Raw genomic sequence first — 21,888 nt, 5'->3', positions numbered from 1 at the left:
TATATATGATACAGATTTTGTACATACCTTTATGGTTGATTGGTCTACTTTGCAAGATAGTTGAGTTCAAAAAATAAGAGTGAAGAGGGAAGAAGGAATAACTGATGTTGTTGAAGATGAAGAGGGAAGATGGAGGAGTAAGAAAGAGAGAGAAGAAGGAAGATAAAGAACTGATGTTGTTGAAGATGATGAACCGATGTTGTTGAAGTTGAAGAACCGATGTTGTTGAAGATGAACAACCATCGATGCATCTTGCAAATTTATTGAGAAATCAAGAGATGATTTTTTTTTTAGTCTGAGTTGATGATGATGAATGTTGAAGTTCGAGACACTTAGCAAATACAATTGCTTCTTGAAATCAATTTTTTATTATTGTTTTGGTTGTGTAAGCCAGCGGTTGTTTGCAACCAAAAATAAATAAATAAATTATTCAGTGTGTTTGGTTTGAGTTTTCTGGATTAAGTTTTTTGAAAATTGACTTTTTTAGTTTTCATGTTTTTTTGTTTTTAGTGAATAATTTTTAAATTTTTAACATTTTTTTTTTACTTTTTTAGATGCACCTTACTTCGATGTATCTAAAAAATAAAAAATTTGTGAAAAATATTTTAAAAAATTAACAAATACATAAAAATACAAAAAATGTACTAAATTCTTGTATTTTTTTATATTTTTGGTATTTAGTGAATTTTTAAAAGATTTTTTTTACAATTTTTTTACTTTTTAGATGTATTTATGTAGGTGTGTCTAAAAAGTAAAAAAATTGCTTAAAATATTAAAAAAATTCAGTAAAAACAAAAAAACATGGAAAATAAGAAAGTAGAATTTTCTGAAAAGTAGAAACAAGCAAGGTGATTATTATTGTTTCACTCTATTTGGTTGCCTCTTCAAATCATTTTTTTATTATTATTTTGTTTGTGTGCCAGCTACTGTTTGTAAAAACAAAACAAAACAAAAAACAAATTATTCACTGTGATTGGTTTCTATTTTCAAAATTCATTTTTATAAAATTTTTATTTTTTCATTTTTCATATTTTTTTGTTTTCATTAATTTTTCTTAATATTTTAAGCAATTTTTTTAATTTTTTGACACACCTAACATAAATACATTTAAAAAATATAATATTTATAAAAAAAAGTTTAAAAATTCACTAAATATCAAAAATATAAAAATATATATATATGAAAATTCAATATATTTTTTGTATTTTTATATATTTATTAATTTTTACAAATATTTTACTATTTAGATACATCTAAGTAAGATGCATTTAAAAAAGTAAAAAAAATTGCTTAAAATTTTAAAAATATTCACTAAAAGCCAAAAAATACGAAAAACAAAAAATTCAATTTCCATAAAATTGAATTAAGAAAATTGAACCAAATACACTGATTTTATTGTGTGGTCATTATCTATTTGGTAGCTCTTGATTAAAATATATATGTACATATATATAAGCTCTTATTATAAGTATATTTATTCTTTTATTTTTGTGACTAGTTATCTTATAATAGTTAATTATTGTTTTTTTTTTAAATATCTAAAAAAACATAACACCTACAATTATATATTAATATATATTTTATACATGTCAGTTTTTATTTATTAGTTTATTTTATTTAGAAAATTTTGCCACAAGTTTAATATGAATTTATGACATGAAGTCATTAATTATTGAAATAAAATGTAAAAAACTCATTTTATAGTGATTTAAAAATATAAAATAAATTGGATCATACTTAAAATTAAAAAAAAAAAATTTGATCAAAATTTATTTTAAAACCCAATAAATATGATTTTGAAAAAAAATAAATATGCGTATCGATAAGTTTTTTTTCAAATTGTGCGAAAAATAAAAACATTCACTGTTCCAGTTACCGCAACCATTACGTTACAGCCTTTACACCCCGCACCCGCAACCACGCCACCGCCACCGTTATGGCGACCGCAATCGCTTTTCAGAACCTTGACCACACTAGATGCACTTGGCTATATTTGCTCTGTCGCAAGTCTGACGCGTTTTTCATTTTTGTTCAGTTTTTGCAAATGGTTATGCTTAGTTTCGTACAATTGTTAGGAATATCTGTTCTAATAATGGTGGGGAATATATTTCCAATACTTTTCGCTCCCATCTTAATCAAACTAGTATTCTTCAACTTACATGTCCACGAACTCCTGAGCAAAATAGTATAGTTGAACGTAAAAATCGTCATATTATGCCTATTTTGTAGTGTCTCATTTGTGGTATGAGTGTCCCTAAGTCCTATTAGCATATGGATTGCCCACCGCTATCTATCTTATTAATAGGACCCCTAGTCGTGTGTTGCAGGTCTTACTCCATTTCATGTTCTTATACTCCACACTACTCTATTTCCTCTCATGCTCCGTGTCTTTGGGTGTACCTATTTTGTTTAGGATTGGAGTCCTGCTCGTACCAAGTTAGATAACACGTCTATTCGTTGTGTCTTTCTAGGATATTCTTCTATGTCAAAAGGGTATAGGTGTTTTGATCCTGTGTCTCGTCACTTTCACCACACTATAGATGTTACTTTTTGTGAGGATCTCTTTTTTTGGTACTAACCCTCCTTTGCAGGCTTCCACTCCCGTTCCTTCTAGTGTTCACCCTATTCCTATTTTGGACGGATGAGGTTGTCCTCATTCTCCGCCTTCGCCTCCTTCACCCCCCCTCATTGCAGGTATACTCTCATCGCCTACTCTCAACTCCCCTCTGCCTCGTCTCCGGTCTTTGGGTCAGGTACTACTTCTCCTTTACATACATCCCCTCCACCTCCTCGTCGTAATCCCCCTCGAGATCAACATCCTCCAAACTGTTGGGGTTATTTGAGTAGTACTAATCATCCCATTTCTCAGTATCGTTCATATGATAGGATCTCCCCTACCTATCGCTCTTTTCTTGGCAAGCTTGAATCCAATGCTATTACTCGTTCTGTGTCAGAGGCCCTTCAAAATCCAAAATGGGTAAAGGCTATGCAAGTTGAGAAAATAGCTTTAGAACAAAATCATACTTGGGATCTAGTTCCTTTACCTTTTGGCGAGAGTACTGTGGGTTGCAAATGGGTATTCACTATTAAGTATCTAGCTGATGGCTCCGTTGACCGTTACAAAGTCCGCTTGGTGGCCAAGGGCGTCACTCAAGTTCCAAGCAAGGATTTTGGAGCCACTTTTGCACCTGTTGCCAAGCTTACCTTGGTTCGTCTTCTCATCTCTCTTGTAGCATCCCACTCTTGGCCTCTTTATGATGTTAAGAATGCCTTTCTTCATGGGGATCTTCTTGAGATGATTAATATGGCACCTCCTCTTGGTTTTTGGGCTGAGAGGGAGTATTCGGGGAAAGTGTGTCGATTGCGCAAGTCTTTATATGGCTTGAAACAGTCTCCACGAGTTTGGTTTCGTCGTTTCAGTTCTCTCATCATCTCCATGGGGTTTGTTTAGTGCCACTCCGACCATATTTGCTTCATCCGTCGTAATTCAACTGGTCAATGTATAGTCTTGCTGGTTTATGTGAATGATATTATTCTCACAGGTGATAATTCTATAGGCATTGATCAAGTAAAAAGGGATTTGATATTAAGGATTTGAAGAGTCTCAAGTATTTTCTTGGGATTGAGGTAGTCACTCACAATGGGAAATTTCCTTATCTCAGAGAAAGTACACTCTTGACTTCAAGATACTGGTATGTTAGTATAAATCTGCTTCTACTCTTATGGATCCCAATGTCAAGCTCACATCAGAATCTGACGAGTTGTTAGAGGACCTAAGCATGTATCAACATCTTGTTGGACGTCTAATTTATTTGACCAATGCTAGACCTGACTTGACATTTGCAGTCAGTATTGTTAGTCAATTCATGCATGCACGTCGTATAGAACATCTTGATGCAATTCATCACATTTTGAGATATTTAATGACCTCTCTTGGCTTGGGATTATTCTTTACAGCCGCTCATCAATCTAGGCTCTCTTGTTTCACTGATGCTGACTATGCAGGATCTACAATTGATTAGCGTTCTACTTCTGACTTTTATACTTTCTATGGTGATCATCTTATATCATGGAAGAGTAAGAAGCAGGCATTTGTTTCTAGCTCTTCTGCAGAAGCTGAGTATTGAGCAATGGCACAGGGAACATGTGAGATTCTATGGCTTTGTTCTACACTAGCAGAGTTAGGTTTTGGGAAGACTAGTCCTGCCTCCTTATTTTGTGACAAGCCTGCTATTATACTATCCTCTGATTCTGTCCTTCATGAGCGTATTAAACATATAAAAGTTGATATTCGTTTCATTCAAAAAAAGGTTCAGACTAGTATTGTGAGTCCATCCTTTGTCTCTTCCTCTCAGCAATTAGCAGATATGTTCACAAAGTCCATAAGACCAACATTACTCCAATCATCCATTGGCAAGCTGCGGACTGTTGAATATCTTCATACCAGCTTGAGGGAGAGTATTGAATATAGAGTACATAAAATCTTTTTATTTTTAGTATTATGTATATAATCTGTGATTGTGTCAATCACTAATTTAGTGTCTTATTTATATTGTTTCCTAGTTTATATCGTCTCCTAAATTGTATCATGAATCTATTATATATACATGGTCTCTACCTTATTCATGGGTAAGCCAAATCATTCTTTTCATCCTTTTTTATCCTTGGTCCAGAGGAGAAGCCCATAACAGAGCAGTTGCATGTATTTCTCAGATCTTTGAGAAAGAGACAACCACATTGCTTGCCTTTCAGTTCTGTTCCTTTTCTAAAGCTCCAAATTAAAAGAAAGAATATGAAGTCTTCATAACTAAAATGATCATTGTTATCTCAAGTTTAGAATGGCTAAATTCTCTGAGGCAAAGGATTATAGATGTTTTACTCATTCAATATAAGGATACCATTCATTTGGCTGCAGCATTGAACATTCAAATGTCTAACCTATGAAAGAATGGGTAATAACAATCGAGAACAATGAGATTACTTGGGGAGGCATGATAGCAGGAGGAGCCTGTCCATAGAATATTTGTTGTCCGATACCAGGACCACCAGGTGGGTACATTGGCATACGAGGAGTAACTGAAGGTGCCATTGCAACTGGACGCATTTGAGAAAATTGAGCCTGCACAAGCAATAGAATTACCATTTTCATGTAACCAACCACGTTTTTCCATGCATACACATATCCATGATAACCCTAAAAGAATCAAATTCGGAGCAAAGAGATCCACAACTGAACAATCAATTCATGTTTCATTCATCTGAGCTGCATCTTCTTTTGAGTCAAACTAGGAAGAAAATGCATTATATTTTTTTCTTCACAAAGTGGCAAACTCAAATGAAGGACGCAGAAGACAGTTATGTGTTGACATCTTAACCACTAAAATCTAGCCCTTTCCGTTTGTTTGTTTGTGTCCCCCTTTTAATGTCCCTTTGGAGTTCCTCTACAGTTGGTTGGAAGCTGAAAACACCTTGTCTACATACCTGCAACCTTGCTCTTCTATCTTCTTTACGCTGTGCATGTGCAACATAAAGAGGTTTACTGACAACCATTTTGCCATTCATCTCCAAGAGCTATCACAAAAAGCATTAAAAACAAAAGACCAACTGTTATTCCACAACAAGTAATGATTTCATAAATGCAGTAAAGATTCAATGATAATGATGATAACAACAACAGCAGCAGCAGTAGTAGTAGTAGTAGTTATTCTATGATGAAGTTTATGTAATTGTTGAAGACATATCAACCCACAGCTCTAGATGCCTCTTCGGGAGTAGAAAATGCAACAAATCCCGATCCCCTACTCATCCCATTAGGGTCTCGCATAACCTGTTTGTATATCAAAACAATAAATTTTCAGTAAACTCTTAAACAATATACTAGCAGAACCAACTCTTATCAGTAAATATATAGATGCCACAAACCTTGCATGAACTTATGGTACCAAATGGAGAGAACAATTCCTTAAGTTTATCATCACCAATGCTATCATCTAAATTTTTTATGTACAGGTTTAACCCTTGAGATTTGTCCGCTGCCTCCTTAACAGCCTGCTCAAATTGAAGTTTTAATTCAAGTTCCCTCTCAGATTTTTTTTGGGCTTTCCCAACATACCAGTCCTTGTTATCAAATTTGTGTCCATTAAGAGACTCAACAGATTGAGCAGCATCATCTGCATTCTCAAAGTTGATGAAACCAAAGCACCTAGAGTTTCCATCAGCATCCCTCATCACCACAACACTGGTGATTGTTCCAAATTCACCAAATATTTTCTTCAGATCTTCTTCTGTCGTTGACTCTGACAGATTCTTTACAAAGACGTTTGTGAATTTTGTCTTGTCTGCAGCCATATCTCTTTCCTGTTTCCGTAGGAAGGGTCCCACGTATACTTGCTTATCATTCAACAGCATACCATTAAGCTGCTCAATTGCTTTTTGGGCAGCATCCTCACTATCATATTGCACAAACCCATAGCCTTTCGACTGACCAGATGAGTCAGTAGCCACCTTGCAAGAGAGAATATTCCCAAATGAAGAAAATGTATCATGCAGTCCTTTGTGGTCAATTGCCTTGTCCAAATTCTGCCAACACCAAAACACATGAAAACTTCGTCAGCACACAAAAAAGAGACCAAAAAGACTTCCAACATCTAATAAGGGTAAATTACACTGACCTTCCCTGAGGTTTATGACAATTACAGAAACCTCCCCCCAGGTTTCTGAAATTACACTTACCACCCCTCTGGTTCACTGACAGATTATAAATTCCCCCAGCCGTACTCTGTCCATTACTAGCATTAACTGAACTTGCTGAACTCATTAGTTTATTTTTCTAAAATGCCACATTTACCCTTTAAAAGTCAAATTAATATTTTAACACTTCATAATATTTTGAGTTGTTGGTAAAATACACTATTTAAATATACATTTTAAAAAAAAAATCTATATGCACTTCCACACTTACTTTTGTGTCACATCTTCAATTCTTTTGCTGAAAAGTGAACAACAAATATATATATATATATATATATATTTTTAAAAAAAAAAACACACAACAATTGGCAATGACTAAATGATTCAAACATTTTTTCTATCAATAATGTAACATATTTAAAAAATTTACTTAGAAATTTATTCAAGAAAATTTAATGTGGTCTTTAAGTATAGATCCTACTATGTAAGAATTGAATTTAGATAATACATTAACTTTTGTAATAAAATTTTGAATAGGTGTTTAACTAATGTGTTTTTCTAATACGGGCAATAGATTTCAAAGGTTAATTAAATGATGCAAACCCATTTTTACAACTAGTTCTTATATTGTTATGTTAATTAGAGTAATATTTGGAAGAAAAAGTAACTTATGTTGTGTTTGGTTTATTGGAGTGGGATGTTTGGTTTGGTTCATTCCAAAAAAAAAAAATTATTGTTGATAAAAAGTGTATTAAAAATAGAATTACCATTCATTGTAAGGGAATAGTTATACAGTTTAAAAAATGCCCATTTTATTCCATTTAATTCTATTCTTTTCATTCCGGTGAACCAAACACTACTTTAAAGGTTTTTTTTTTTTTTTTTTTTTTTTTTTTTTTGGGGGGGGGGGGGGGGAGGATCAAACACTACTTTAAAGTTGATCGAAGAGATATAACAATATGAAAATTATATGGATTATGGCAGTCTTATTTGCTAAGGCATACAAGTCAGTTCATTTGAATATATATATATATATATATTTTGGGGGGGGGGGGGGGGGGTGTTGGTAAAATAGCTTTTTCAGTTCAATAAATCAAAAAGTTAAAAAAAAAAAAATCAAATAAGTAAGAAATGCATTTATGTAGTGTAGGATTTATGCATGTGTTAAAATGATAATAATAATTTGTTGTATGTGAAACAAATTGAAAAAGTGTAGACCGTGGAGGAAGAAGAAAGGCGACCGTGATTGGGTGTTATAAAGTTTACCAATTTAGTTTAGTATTTTTTTAGCGTGCCGACATTTTTTGATTTTCATATGAATAAACAAATGATGGTAAAAAGGTAAAAACATACTTTCTGTTAGCTTAGTTTGACAGACATAACTGACAAGGGAGGTAAGTGTAATTTAAAAAACCTGAGGGTAAGTTTATGTAATTGTCATAAACCCTCGGGGGAGGTCAATGTAATTTACCCAATAAGTAATAACGACCAAAAGAAGGAAAGGGAAAAATTATATCAATACCTTAATAAAAATATTTCCAGCCCCACTTTTACGCGTACTAGGGTCACGATGAGAATACATTATCCTAATGGGCTTTCCATTTAGAGGAGTGAAGTTCAGCGTATCCATTGCCCTCAAAGCTGTCATCAACAAAGGCCAAAGACGTAAGGCAGAAGAAAGAAAGAAAGAAAGAAAGGCCAAAATGTTCTAAGTGCACAGTTCAAAAGAAAAATATTTCCTTTTTCACTTTCAACAAGAAAAAAGCAACATGGTCCCCACGTGCTTAAGATCACAAGTGACATTCAAGTAGAAAAAAGAAAGACATGTCTTATTCTGACAAACTATTTTATGATCTCAGATATAGTGTATACGCAAAGGGAACCAATGTTGATTTTCACCTTCATTGTTGTTTTGCTTTTGTGATTTATGGAGTTCAGTCCTATTGAGAGGTATTAGAATTAGCTGTTTTCACAGTTAAGAACATTCTAGTTCATAATCCTGATTAGATGGGCCAAAATGGTTGAAGTACTATCTTCAAAACCAGCTCATCGTTGCACAGTATTGTAGAATTTTCTTACCAAGGTACATTAGAAGTTTTTGAAGGTTTCAAATTTTGTGAACCTTGACCTCTTAATTGTTTTGGAATGAATAATTTATTCAAAAGAAGTCAAGCTAATTCGGTCAGTTTACTCAAGTAGTCTTGCTTTATCCCTAATGTACAGTGTTATTCTAGTTTGAGACAGGCTTCTATTCTTATGGGCACAGACCAAAAAAAATTATCAAGTAAAATTCATTAATCAAATGCTGCAAAAGGGCACAAAACAGTTCACGGCGTATACAAAATGCAAAAGACAAAAAAAAAAAGGATAAAAAAAAAATCCGAAACATGCATCTAAAGGGACATACATCTCCAAAAAGTCGACAAAATCAAGAAAAAGGAGGTTCTCCTTCAACAAAAAAATAGGGAGATAAAAACAATAGCTTTGAAATACAAATAGACTTCTCATAGCTATCAAAACACCTCCTATTTCTCTTATTCCATAGGCTCTACATAAGGCATAAAGCAACAACAGGCTCCCACGCCCTCCAAAATCTAACTCTTGGAAGCCTCTGCTCCAAGAAACAATCAATCTCGGACTGTGTAAAGCATCACCCACTACACTCCAAAGATCGAAAACACATGTTCCACACCTCCCTAGCAAGTAAGCAATAAAGAAGAAGATGATTAACACTCTCCCCTTTCACTTTTATATATGAAGCACCACTTCAACACAAATTTGCCTCTAGGCTTCAACTTATCAATTGTCAAAGACTCCAAAGAAGCTAATTAACTAAGAAGCATGGACATGGACACGTGACAAAACACGGACACGCGGACACGCAAATTTTCAAAAAATAAGAGACACGACACGCTGGGGACACGCTCAAAATATATAATTTTATTTATTTATTATATGTCATAAAAAAATTCAAAATAATTGAGAAGTAATAAAAAATTCAAAATAAAATTAACAAATAATTTAAAATATATATACCGCCAGCCAATGCCATCATCTATTTATCAATTTCAACACTTTACCCAATAAATAAATTTAGCAATTTCAAGAAATTTATTTTTTCTTCAAATAAAATTAATTTGCTCTATACATGTTTAGGAAAAGAGAGCCAAAGATGATTATTAAAAAATAGAGGGGTTGCAAATTTTTGTTCACATATCCAATGGATGACCTCATAAAAGGGGAAAAAAATAAAATTCAAAAAATATATAATTAAAGAGAAACGAGAGAGAGAGAGGGAAACAAAGTCAAAGGGGGAAAAAAAAGAAAAGAAGAAGAAAATGAAGAGAAGAACGAAGAGGATGAGAAAAAGAGAGACGAAGAGAGAGAGAGAGAGAGAGAGAGAGAAACCTACCTCCGAATCTATGATTGCTTCAATAGGGACCTTCAAAAGCTTCGACAGCTTTGTCTACGGTTTACAAGTCTCTCTCTCCCCACGCAATGTCCCTTAAGTGTCTGAGCGTGCCCGCAAAGTGTTCGACTGGGAAAAAATGAAAAATAAAAATTCTGGACATGTTAGACAAAGTGTCTAGCACGTGTCCATCGCGTGTCCGTTGCGTGTCTGTGTCCGACACATGTCGAACACCCATACATTGCCTCCGAAGAAGTGTCTGTGCTTCATAGCTGATTAACATTCTCCCCCTCACTTTTGCAAAGAAGCACCTTTTCATCACACATTTGCCCCCACTCCTCAACTTACCAATTGTCAAAGACTCAAAAGAGCTTCTCATGCAGCTGTCCAAGCAAAAAATGCCACCTCGAGAAAAGCCTTTGACCTCCATATCCCCTTTAAAAAGAAATGGACATCACGTCCACCTATTAACAGCTCATAAAAGAAAGAAACCGAGAATAACACATTCCTAGAACCATTCCAAACTAGCTCATCCTCTACCCAAACTCAAACTTGATTATCCCGTAGGATTTTGAAAAAAGCCTCAACAAACTCCACTTCCCAATCATCCAAACCTCTTAGTCGGTAGCCAAAATATGAAGACCTAGGAAAATCTCCCACAAAAGCCCCCGCCCACACTAAGAATCATGCCAAAACTAAACTATGTTCCCACCACCTACAACAAGCAAGAGGGAACAAATCATTCTTGACCCTCATTATGTTCTTCCCCATACCCAATCCATGAGAACCCCTAATTCGAGTTGTAAACTAATCCCTAATTATGTATTTAACATCAACCACGTTTCTCCACAGACTCTCCCTTTCCCAAGCAAAGTGCCACAACTATGAAGCATGGATACTTCGAAAAACATGCCGTACCCGTACCGGGTACTTACCGGCGTACCGTACCGTACCTCGTATGGTACTTCTACATATGTACCAGGTACCAGAAACACGTACCCAAATTTTTTCTTCTTAATTTTTGATGTACCTAGACGTACCTAGTACATATCCAAACCGTACCGTGCCTCAGTTGAAATAATGTTTTCCTTCTACTACAGAGATAAAACTCATTTTACTAAATTTCTTTTTTAGTTTTTGTTTTATGCTTAGCATGATTTTAAAATTAAACTATGGTTTGTAAGTTATTTAATATATTGACATTTAATTTTGATTTATACTTTTCCTTTTGGCATTAAATGTTAATTATAGGTTGGACCTTAACAAATTAAACCATTTAATTAATTTTTGCATTACTCTAAATTAAAAATAAATATTTTTTTACAAGCGTACCAAGCCGTACCCGTATCCGTACCCTTACCCTATTTTTTTTAGGATTTTACCGTATCGACGTACCCATATCGTACCAGTACCCGTACTCGTACCTGTGCTTCATAGTGCCACAACCATTTACCCAACAAAGTCTTGTTAAATAACTCCAGCTTTCTAATACCCAAGCCACCCTTAAACCGAGACAGGCACATCGCCTTCCAGTCCACCAAGTGTTAGAATAATATCTTTGGTTATTGTATATTGATTATTCTATTAGCTGTTATTTCCTTATTCAATTATTTTCTTATTTGTGTCTCCAAGGCTTCCATTGTAAGCTACCAATTATCAATATAAAAGGGAATAATTGTCTAATTATTCCCTAAGTTTTTTTTTTCTCTCAAACAAACATTGTATCGGAGCTTTAGGGTTACCATCTCATTCTCCACCTTCACCCATCACCACCTAACTGCTGCCCTCTATGTTTCGATCCTTTCAGATCTGTCCAAGGCCTGTGATACTCACTGGTGAGCACCCAGGACCAGCCAACAGTCCCTGTTTGTTGTTCGGCTCAAGCCGAAAGCTCCTTAGCCTGTCATGGCCCAAGCCGAAAGCTCCCAGCCTATTTCGGCTACAGCCGACAGCCACTCTGAGGCTTCTTTGACCCACTGCATGTTTTGATTGGTTCATCTCCACAACTGTTCCTCCAGTTTAGCAAGTTTTTGCCTTATTTGAGAATAGCTTAGCCCTTATTTTGATTGGAGGTTCTTTTTCTATTTAGTTTATTTATTTTTTGGGTCATTTCATGGCCCCATTACTCAACTTTGACTGATTGGTATGTTCCTATAATGGTCTATAATTGATATTGCTTGGTCAAGTTGATTTTATTCCCTCTTCAAGTATTTGTGAATAGTGCAGGTTGCTATTCGGTTTGTAGAGTATAAATGCCTGACCTTACTAGCGAATCCACCACTTCTCAGCCACCTATGAAGCATGGACACTCCAAAATTAGTGCCGTGGCGGTGTCCGACACGGGGACACGCCGGGGACACGGGGACACGCCGGGGACACGTATGGGACACGCCAGATGGCGTGTCCCTTTAATTTAATGATTTTTTTGCAGGGGACACGGCAGGGACACGGCGGGGACACGGCAGGGCTATTTTTATTTTTATTTTTATTTTTTTTAATTTAATTTTTTTTTTATTTTTTTAATCTTTTGCCTCTCTTATTTAGTGCTTTTGTGAAAAATATTGTTGGATGTTGAATGTTTTCCCCTTCTCGTCTTAGTTCTTGTTATCGTTTATTATGATTTTTTGTGAATTTTTTGTGAATGGATGATCTATTAATTTGTTTAAATGTAATAGTTATGTTTATTCAATTAATGTTACTATGTTAGTGTTTGTTAATTTTAATTTAGGATGAATGTAATATGAATCTACATAACACATAAAAATATATAAAATAAATAAAATAAAATTCGCCGTGTCCCCCGCCGTGTCCGTGTCCCCATTTTTTGAAAATTGCCGTGTACCGTGTCCGTGTCCGTGTCCGTGTCCGTATCCGTGTCTGTGTCCGTGCTTCATAGCAGCCACCTAGAGTACCAATATGACTACTACATCCGAAAACCTAAACCCTAGCCTAAAAATCACCACCTCTTTATTTAATGGTCAAAACTATCTTTGCTTAGTCACAGTGTTTGACACTTTTCTTGAAGAGTAGAGGGAAAATGGGTTACGTTGATGGGAGGATCATGGCACCAGGCATTACTGATCCTGGTTATGACTAATGGGAGATTACCAATTCTTTAATTATGGAATAGCTCATTCATTCCATAGTACCTAATATAGGGGAAGGCTACCTGTCTATGGATGCCGCCCAGAATATTTGGGATACTGTGGCCACTACTTATTCCCGGAAAGGGAACTTCTCACAAACTTTTGAGTTTCGTCGTTCTATTGAGCGCTCAGTACAAGGGGAGATTACCGTCCTTCAGTGCTTTACTTTTCTTAACAATGGCTGGAAACGTCTTGATCATCTGCAGGATTATAAGCCAGTTTGCACAACTGATTCAGTGGGTTACCAAAAGTTTATTGAACAAGTGACGGTTTTAAATTTTTAAAAGGTATCAACTTACAGTTTGATCCTGTTAGAAGTCGTATCCTTGGTATGGATGTTCTTCTCTCCCTTTATTAGGCCTTTGCTTATGTATAGATTGAGGAGAGTCGTCATTCTACTATGCTGCCACCTACCTCTACAGAGCGCTCAGCCTTACTTTCTGCTTCTCCTAGGGATGGTACTGGTTTGCCTCTTACTTCCCCTAGTCCTTCAGAGAAGGATACACTGTTCTGTGATTATTGCCGCCCGCCGAGACATACCCGTAAGACTTGTTGGAAGCTTCATGGGATTCCTTCTGATGGTCGTGGTGACCGTTCTGGTAGTCACGGGGGTCGCTCTGGACGACCTCGAGGACGCGGGTTTAATCCACGTGCACATCATACCAGTGCAGTGGATACTCCTAACGCCTCTTCAGTTGCTCCTCCTAGTAGTAATATATCTGGAATGTCTTTTTCTAAGTTAAAGGAAGCTTTGTGCTACCTATTGGATCATTGCTCTTGTACTACTCTATCCAGTACATCCTCCTCGTCTTTTGCCTACTCAAGTAACTTAGTCGCTTCTCCAAGTGCTTTTCTATCTCATAAGTCACCTTGGATTATTGATTCTAGTGCCTCAGAGCATATGTCTGGGTCTTCTGATTTATTCTCAGAATACAAGCCTTCTTCAGGTCCGAACAAAATTTTAGGATTGCTGATGGTACTATTTCTTCTGTTTCTAAGAAAGGTTTAATCCATGCCACTCCTTCTCTACCATTATCTTATGTTTTGCATGTTCCCAATTTCTCTGTTAATCTTTTATCGTTGAGTCGTCTTACCCATGACCTGAATTGTAGTGGGACTTTCTTTCTTGATCATTGTCTGTTTCAAGACCTTATCACGAGGAAAACGTTTGGTAGTGGTAGAGTAGAACATAGTCTCTATATCTTGGATGAGGCGGACAAGATGGCACTTCATTCTATCAAGTTTTCAACCACCAAGGAAGACCTATGGCTGTGGCATCAACATCTTGGGCACCCATCGTTTCTATTACTTAAGCATTTATTTCCTTCTGTTTTTACAAACAATAATGTCTCCGAGTTTCATTGTGAGTCTTGTCAACTAGGAAAACAACATAGAGTTTCTTTTGCTCCAAGCTTTGATAAAAGTTTAGTACTTTTTTTCCTTAATTCACTGTAATGTTTGGGGTCCATCTTGTGTTGTGTCTTTAAAAGGTCATAGACGGTTTGTGACTTTCATTGATGATTTTTCTTATACTATTTGGGTGTATCTTATGAAAGACAAAAGTGAGGTCTTTCTGTGTTTTGTAATTTCCATAAAATGATATATACTCAATTTGAGGCGATTGTCAAAATATTACGTTCTGATAATGAGGGTAAGTATATTGATTCTGGTCTAACAAGCTATTTTTCCATCCATGGCATTATTCATCAAACTTCTTGCACCAACACTCCTTAACAAAATGGGGTTGCGGAACGAAAGAATTGTCATCTTCTTGATATAGCTCGTTGCATGTCTTTTTCTATGCATGTGCCTAGGTCTTACTGGAGGGACACAGTTCTCACTGTTGCCTACCTTATCAACCGTCTCCCAACCCAAGTTTTGTACAAAAAATCTCCTCTCCAGGTTTTCTTAGGTTCTGAGTCTGTGTTCTCTATTCCCCCCAAAGTCTTTGGTTGTGTATATTTTATCCATAATCATGCTTCTTCTTGTGGTAAATTTGATCTCCGCTCTCTGAAGTGTGTCTTTCTGGGTTACTCTCCTACTCAAAAGGGTATAAGTGTTACCATCCTCCCTCTCGTAAGTGGTCTCCATAAATGTAACATTCTTTGTGTCACAGTCCTATTCTTGTCACAGTCCTCCTTGGGGTCCCCGTCCTTCCTTCAGGGGGACCCTTGGTGTGGAGGGATTCTTGGGTCTGTATCAGTTCCTAGCTCATCACCAGTGGCTAAGAACACAAAAGGCGAACTAACTACTAGTGGTGGTAATACAGAATCTAGTGAATTGGAGGAAAAAGTAAGGTGAACTAACTACTAGTGGTGGTAATACAGAATCTAGTGAATTGGAGGAAAAAATCTATGTCAGGGACAAAGACAAACAGAAAGTTACGTGGATACAAGAGACCACTTCTGATCATCCACTGCTATCTTCTTCTTCTAATGAGAGTCCAAGTAACTCTAAAACCCTTATTTCTCCTAAGTATACTGATTTTGATATTCCTATTGCCCAACGAAAGGGTGTGACGTCTTGTCCTAAACATCCCATTTCTAATTTTGTATCATACTCTAATTTGTCTCCTTATAGAGCCTTTGTGTCCAAAGTTTTATCTGTTAGTATACCTAATCATTTTCGAGACGCTCTTGCTACCCCTAAGTGGAAACATGCCATGATAGAAGGAATGCAAGCACTTCATAAGAATGGCACTTGGGAATTAATTGAATTACCTAAGGACAAAAGACCTGTGGGATGCAAATGGGTGTATACTTTGAAACATAAAGCGGATGGTTCAATTGAGCGTTACAAGGCTCGACTAGTAGCACAGGGCTTTACTCAGACTTACAGAGTAGACTATCAGGAGACCTTTGCACCAGTGGCTACGATGAATTCAGTCAGAGTACTTCTCTCTCTTGCAGCTAATCTGGATTGGCCACGTCATTAGTTTGTTATAAAAAAATGCTTTCTTACATGGTGATCTAGAAGAAGAGGTGTATATGGACATCCCTCATGGCTTTGAGAACCATCAGACAAAGGGTAAAGTATGTAGATTTCGGAAGTCATTATATGGTCTCAAACAGTCTCCAAGAGCTTGGTTTGAGAGATTCACTCAGGCTATGCTCCGATATAGTTTCAAATAGAGTCAGCCTGATCACACTTTCTTTGTGAAGCATTCCTCACATAGTAAGACTACAACTCTCATTGATTATGTGGATGACATAATGCTCACAAGAAATGGTAGTGAGGAAATACCCTGGTTGAAGAAATATTTGGCAAGCGAGTTTGAAATAAAATACTTGAAAAATCTAAAATATTTCCTAGGTATTGAGGTTGCCCAATCCAAGAAAAGAATTTTCATCTGTTAGAGGAAATATGCTCTTAACCTGTTGAAAGAAACCAAGATGCTTGGGAGTAAAGCTTGTGATACACCACTGGAGCTAAACCAGAAAAAGTGATGATAGAGGGGGAACTATTGTTGACAGGGGAAGTTATCAAAGACTAGTGGATAAACTCATTTACTTATTCCATTCTCGTCTTGACATTGCCATGGCAGTTAGTGTAATTAGCCAGTTCATGCATCCTCCTCATGAGACACATTTGGCTACAGTAATGCGCATCCTTAGATACTTAAAATCTTCTCCAGGAAAGGGTCTCTATTTTTCCAAAGATGATCATCTTCGAGTGGAAGCTTACACATATACTGATTAGGCAGGATCAGTAACTGATAGAAGGTCCACATCTAATTATTGTACCTTTGTTGAAGGTAATTTGGTTACTTGAAGGAGCAAGAAACAAAATGTAGTCACCGAATCTAGTGCAGAAGCCGAGTTTAGAGCCATGGCACAAGGTGTATGTGAACTCTTCTAGATCAAGTTGCTACTAAGTGATCTAGGGATTAGTTATACTGATTCCATGCAACTGTACTGTGATAATAAGGCTGCTATTAACAAAACTCACAATCCAATTCAGCATGACCGAATGAAATATGTGGAGATTAATCACCACTTCATTAAAGAAAAACTCACCAATGGGAATTCGAAGCACCATGATGTGCTTAGTAAGCTGGGCATGAGAGACATCTTCGCACCAGCTTGAGAGGGAGTGATAGAATAATATCTTTGGTTATTGTGTATTAATTATTCTATTAGCTGGTATTTCCTTATTCTGTTATTTCCTTATTATGTTATTTCCTTATTTGTGCCTCCAAAGCTTCCATTGTAAGCTACTTATTATCAATATAAAAGGGTAATTGTCTAATTATTCTCTAAGTTTTTTTCTCTCTCAAACAAACACCAAGTGGTTACTCTTTCCCTATCCCTTTATCAGTTGTTCCAAGCTCTAAGCCACTGATGTAGGAATAATGAAGATAGAGAGGAAATTGGTCACCAAACTATACACCGTGCTTTTACTCAAAGCAAGCCTTCCTCATTTAGAAAGAATATAGCCTCCTCTAAGCAGCCAATCTCTTCTCAAACCTCTTCACAATTGGATCCCACACAACTTTCTTTTTGAAGGATATGCCCAATGGCAAACCCAAGTATTTTGTTGGTAAAACACCCACCCTACATCCCAAGTCAGCCGCCAACCACTCCATGCTTGCAACCTCCCCCACAGTTATGGGTATGATCTCACTCTTCACAAGATTATTCCTCAAACCTAAAACCCTCTCAATGCCTCAACTCATTCTCATCTACCACACCAAATTGATGGTATTATCCACAAACAACAAATGCTCAATTGTCACCATCTTCCCTCCCCTATCACCAACATAAAAGCCTTATAAGAGAACATCTCCTACCATCTTCCTAATCATCCCTCAAGTACACCCATGACAATAATACAAAAAAGAAGCAAGATAAGACCATCCTGCCTTGGACCCCTCAAGTTGTCAAAGAAGTCTCTAGTGATTCACAATAACAAAAAACTAAATTGCTCTAACGCACCTCTCTCCAAAACACATCATTTCCAATAAATAAAGCAACAAGTCCCAACACATGTGATCATAAGGTTTTTCCATATCCAATTTACAAATGATACTTGAAACCTTGTTTTTGACCTTGGAACCCACACATTCATTGGCCACTAATGACGCATCAAGGATTTGCCTTCAACCGACAAAAGCATTTTGAGGCTCCGACATGCTTTGTTTGTTTTGAATAATCACAAGGTTTGCTAAGGTAGTCAAACCTAATCCGCACTAAAATCCTCCAACATTATTCTACTTTGAGGCAGACTACCATTTCTTATGGGTGCAGACATTCTTAGATTTTTAGATGGAAACAAATATGCAATATTCACGTAGTACTCACGTTGTTCACGCAGAGGAAAGAATTCATCCTCCATGCTAGCAAAACCAAAAACCAATCTCCCAGGACTTCAAATGAGAGTTTAATAGGATAGTATCACAGTCTTTCAATATGGTTCCCTTAAGTGCCTTGCATGCCCAACCCATGCATCCCAAGAAAAGAGTCAAGTTGAAAAGGAAAATATATGAAGCAAAGAATTCAATTATTCAAATAGAATGGGATGGAAATGAATTTAATAATACAGAATGTATTGATTTTTAAAAACCATGTAAAAGGATGGGATAAAAGTTCAGAAAGAAAAACAAAAAACATCAATTGTCTATTTAAAAAGTGCCTTCCTAGGAACTTATTTTGAATTAGTAATGTAGACTAATCAATCCTGTCCCGTTCAAGAAATCAGCCCAAGCCAAGCTTATTGGTAACCTAAGAACCACGAATATGGACACGAGACACAAATACAAGCAAGCAAACACTACATTTATCAAACAAAAGCACGACACACCACAATAGTGACAAGAATAATTAGAAATAATTTTCCATATTCTATGCAGCCAACCCCATTTAATAGGACTTAAGGGTTAGTTTGGTTTGGTTTGGTATTCTATATATTTTTAAAAATTATGAATAAAAAGTAAAATACGCTTTTATTTTAACATATCAAAATAGTAAAAAAAATATTTTCCACATTCTACAAATTGGAAAAGATGTGTAAATAAAAAATCCAAATATCTATTTTAGAAATCTATCGATACATAAATTTGAAAACTTAGGGCTTTTAAAATGCTTAAAATGAAAAATTCTAACAGATGAATTAAAAGGTATAAATCCACATTATTTTTATTTTATCATTGGATCCTAAGTTATCATTCTTCGAACTTGCAATGGATTAGATGTGTGTCTAAATGATGGACGCGTGTGTCACTCAAAGTGTTTGAAGCGTGTCTAGTTTCAAATCAAAATAAAAAATAAACATAATGAGCTTGGATGCATGTCTAACACACACTGGGGAGTGTCTAGTGAATGTCGTAGCTTGACACGAGTTTGCCACGAACGTCCACCTTTTTAAAAGTGTGCATGCTTAGTATTGGGTCCAAGGAATTTTCAAGGTCTTGGCATTGATCACCAAGATTACTTGGCCCTCTACATTGTTCCCTTATGCTCTATTTGGTTCACTGGAATGAGTTGGAATAGAATGATCATTCATTAGGCTTTCATATGGAATGACCATTCTCTTGAAATGGTGAATAGTGATTCTATTTGTAATGCATTTTGTCATTATTTTTTAAGTCAACCAAATATGGAAATAAACATTTTGATGAAATGATCATTCCATTCTGTTTCATTCCAGTGAACCAAACACTACCTTAGTTTCTATCCCACAAGTTAGTGTGAGTACATAAGAACCCAAGCCTGATTGGTTAGGTTCCCTCTCCTATTTTCATTCTTTGTATTCTTCTCTAATCCTATCATTCTTTAAACTTTAAGCAGTCTAGACTTTGTCTTGGTTCCGAAAGTAAAGATCTCAATGTAAATGTAACCTAACAATCTTTTATAGGCAATACCATAAAAGAAACATTTACCACTTGCACTGCTGAGAAATTTATTTCCTTCCTTTTGAGGGTAAGTATCAAGAGGTTTAAAAAAATAAATTAATTAATTAAACAAAGATCAGGAATTCACATGAGAAGTAAATCAAATGCCAAAAAAGTATGATTAATTCATTAGTCCCTTTTTGGTCCTCTTCCTTTTGGATTGGCTTTAAGTAAATGCATCCCCCCTTTTCATGATATTAGTAATTATAGATTAAGAAAGCTCCAAGAGGGGGCTACAACTATTCCATATTTTTCACCAATCAATTTGAATTCAAACTGCAGTATGGTCCACTACATTTACTAAAACTATTGGCAATAAGTCTTAAGGTCACCAAAGTCGACTATTAAAGAAACAAGCATGTAAATAGGGTAAGAGTTGAAATTGATTAGTTTTCTCAAAGTAATGCAGTAAAAGGCACTGGAATACTTTTAAGAAGAAGTGCATTTAAAAGGAAACAACACAAAATAATTGCACTTCCACGAACGTATGGCATGCTCCAACTTGCACCTCCATAAAAGTTTCAAACTTCAATGCAATTTTTAAGTACTTCTAAGGCTACAACACAAACAATCCAACAATAAAGTAGCATGCTTTATGAAACTGGACATTAAATAAATACAATCAATTAGTCATCATAGCAATGTACCAGTTGAAACACCAAGCATCACATTTTAATTGAAGTAAACACATTCAATATTCAAACAAAGAACTAACCATCTTGTGGGTTGGCATAATTAACATAGCCGTAACCGAGTGATCGCCGAGTAGTCAAGTCCCTACATACTCGAACAGAGACCACCTGACCCAGCTGGTTAAACAGGTCATAGAGTTGTGAATCGGTCACATTCACCTCGAGGTCACCGACATACAGCGACGTCGTCACGAACTGGTTTCCAGCAGCATTCGGTGCCTGAGGTTGAACTTGAACCTGTGCCATATCAACCCAATCCCAAATACAAAAGAATTTTCTTTTTCAGAATTTTTCAATTTTTTTTCTTGTTTTTTTTTCCCTATCTTCCCTCTCCTCTCTATTATTTATATAAAACAAACCCTAGAAAGCAAAAAGGACATAGCAAAAACAAAATTAGACAAAAAGGAAACCAAATCAAACCCTAGAAATTGAAGTTTTTTTTTGTTTTTGTTTTTGTTTTTTGGATTGAGAGAGAGAGAGAGAGAGAGAGAGGAGAGGGAAGGGGATAGATAGGGTAGATTGGTCGGAGATCCGACGGAGGTTGGAGTGATATCGCCGCCGGTGGCGACGGCGACGGCGCAGATGGGGGGAGAGAGAGAAAGGAAGAGAGAGAGATAGACAGAGGAGATGAGACGTAACTGCGAACAGCGAAATCAGAGGTTTTGGAGCTGTGTGCATTTTATAGTTGGCGTCACATCCCAGTGTTTACAGACCCTGAGGCCCCGTTTGTTTTGGGCTATAGGGAGGGTATTGGGACTAGTAATACCAAGGTATTACTAAAGTCCCTGTTTGTTTGCAGAGAAAGGGTTGGGACTATTAGTCCCTTGGTATTGCTAATACCCTTGGAAGGGGGATTGGTAAGGAGGAGCTAGAGATGGTATTAGAAAATAGTGAGGGGATTAGAAATTTTTTTATTTTTTATATATTGGGAATTTTTTTTTAAATATAATGTTTAATTTTTTATATTTTTTTATTTGTTTTATTATTTTATATAAAAATAATTTAACAATTCCTCATTATTAATCCCCTCACTATCAATCCCCTCACTATTAATCCCCTCAC

The 21,888-nt window shown here is 36.0% G+C and overlaps 1 protein-coding gene and 1 long non-coding RNA gene across 2 annotated transcripts in view; both read right to left on the bottom strand.

Annotated features, from left to right (window-relative positions):
• LOC114265745 (polyadenylate-binding protein 2) overlaps nt 1-21,528 on the bottom strand; it is a 31,345-nt gene extending 9,817 nt beyond the window's left edge. Inside the window, exons 1-6 of the mRNA XM_028206570.2 lie at nt 20,850-21,528; nt 8,213-8,331; nt 5,923-6,579; nt 5,750-5,827; nt 5,482-5,571; nt 4,982-5,119 (exon numbers count right to left, since the gene is read on the bottom strand). Coding sequence (XP_028062371.2) covers nt 4,982-5,119; nt 5,482-5,571; nt 5,750-5,827; nt 5,923-6,579; nt 8,213-8,331; nt 20,850-21,072 — 1,305 coding nt within the window. The 5' untranslated portion in view covers nt 21,073-21,528. The remainder of the gene's footprint in view (nt 1-4,981; nt 5,120-5,481; nt 5,572-5,749; nt 5,828-5,922; nt 6,580-8,212; nt 8,332-20,849) is intronic.
• On the bottom strand, nt 11,222-15,707 carry LOC145820860 (uncharacterized). The gene is made up of 2 exons (XR_014362904.1): nt 13,003-15,707; nt 11,222-12,391 (listed from the first exon to the last, which is right to left on the bottom strand). It is a non-coding gene; the product is annotated as an uncharacterized LOC145820860 (long non-coding RNA).
• Nucleotides 21,529-21,888: the final 360 nt, after the last annotated feature.

This window comes from Camellia sinensis, chromosome 3 (assembly GCF_055761805.1).
Source record: "Camellia sinensis isolate YWXY chromosome 3, ASM5576180v1, whole genome shotgun sequence".
NCBI lineage: Eukaryota > Viridiplantae > Streptophyta > Magnoliopsida > Ericales > Theaceae > Camellia > Camellia sinensis.
Note: the sequence above shows the minus strand (reverse complement) of the source record. Positions and strands in the feature narration are given on the sequence as shown.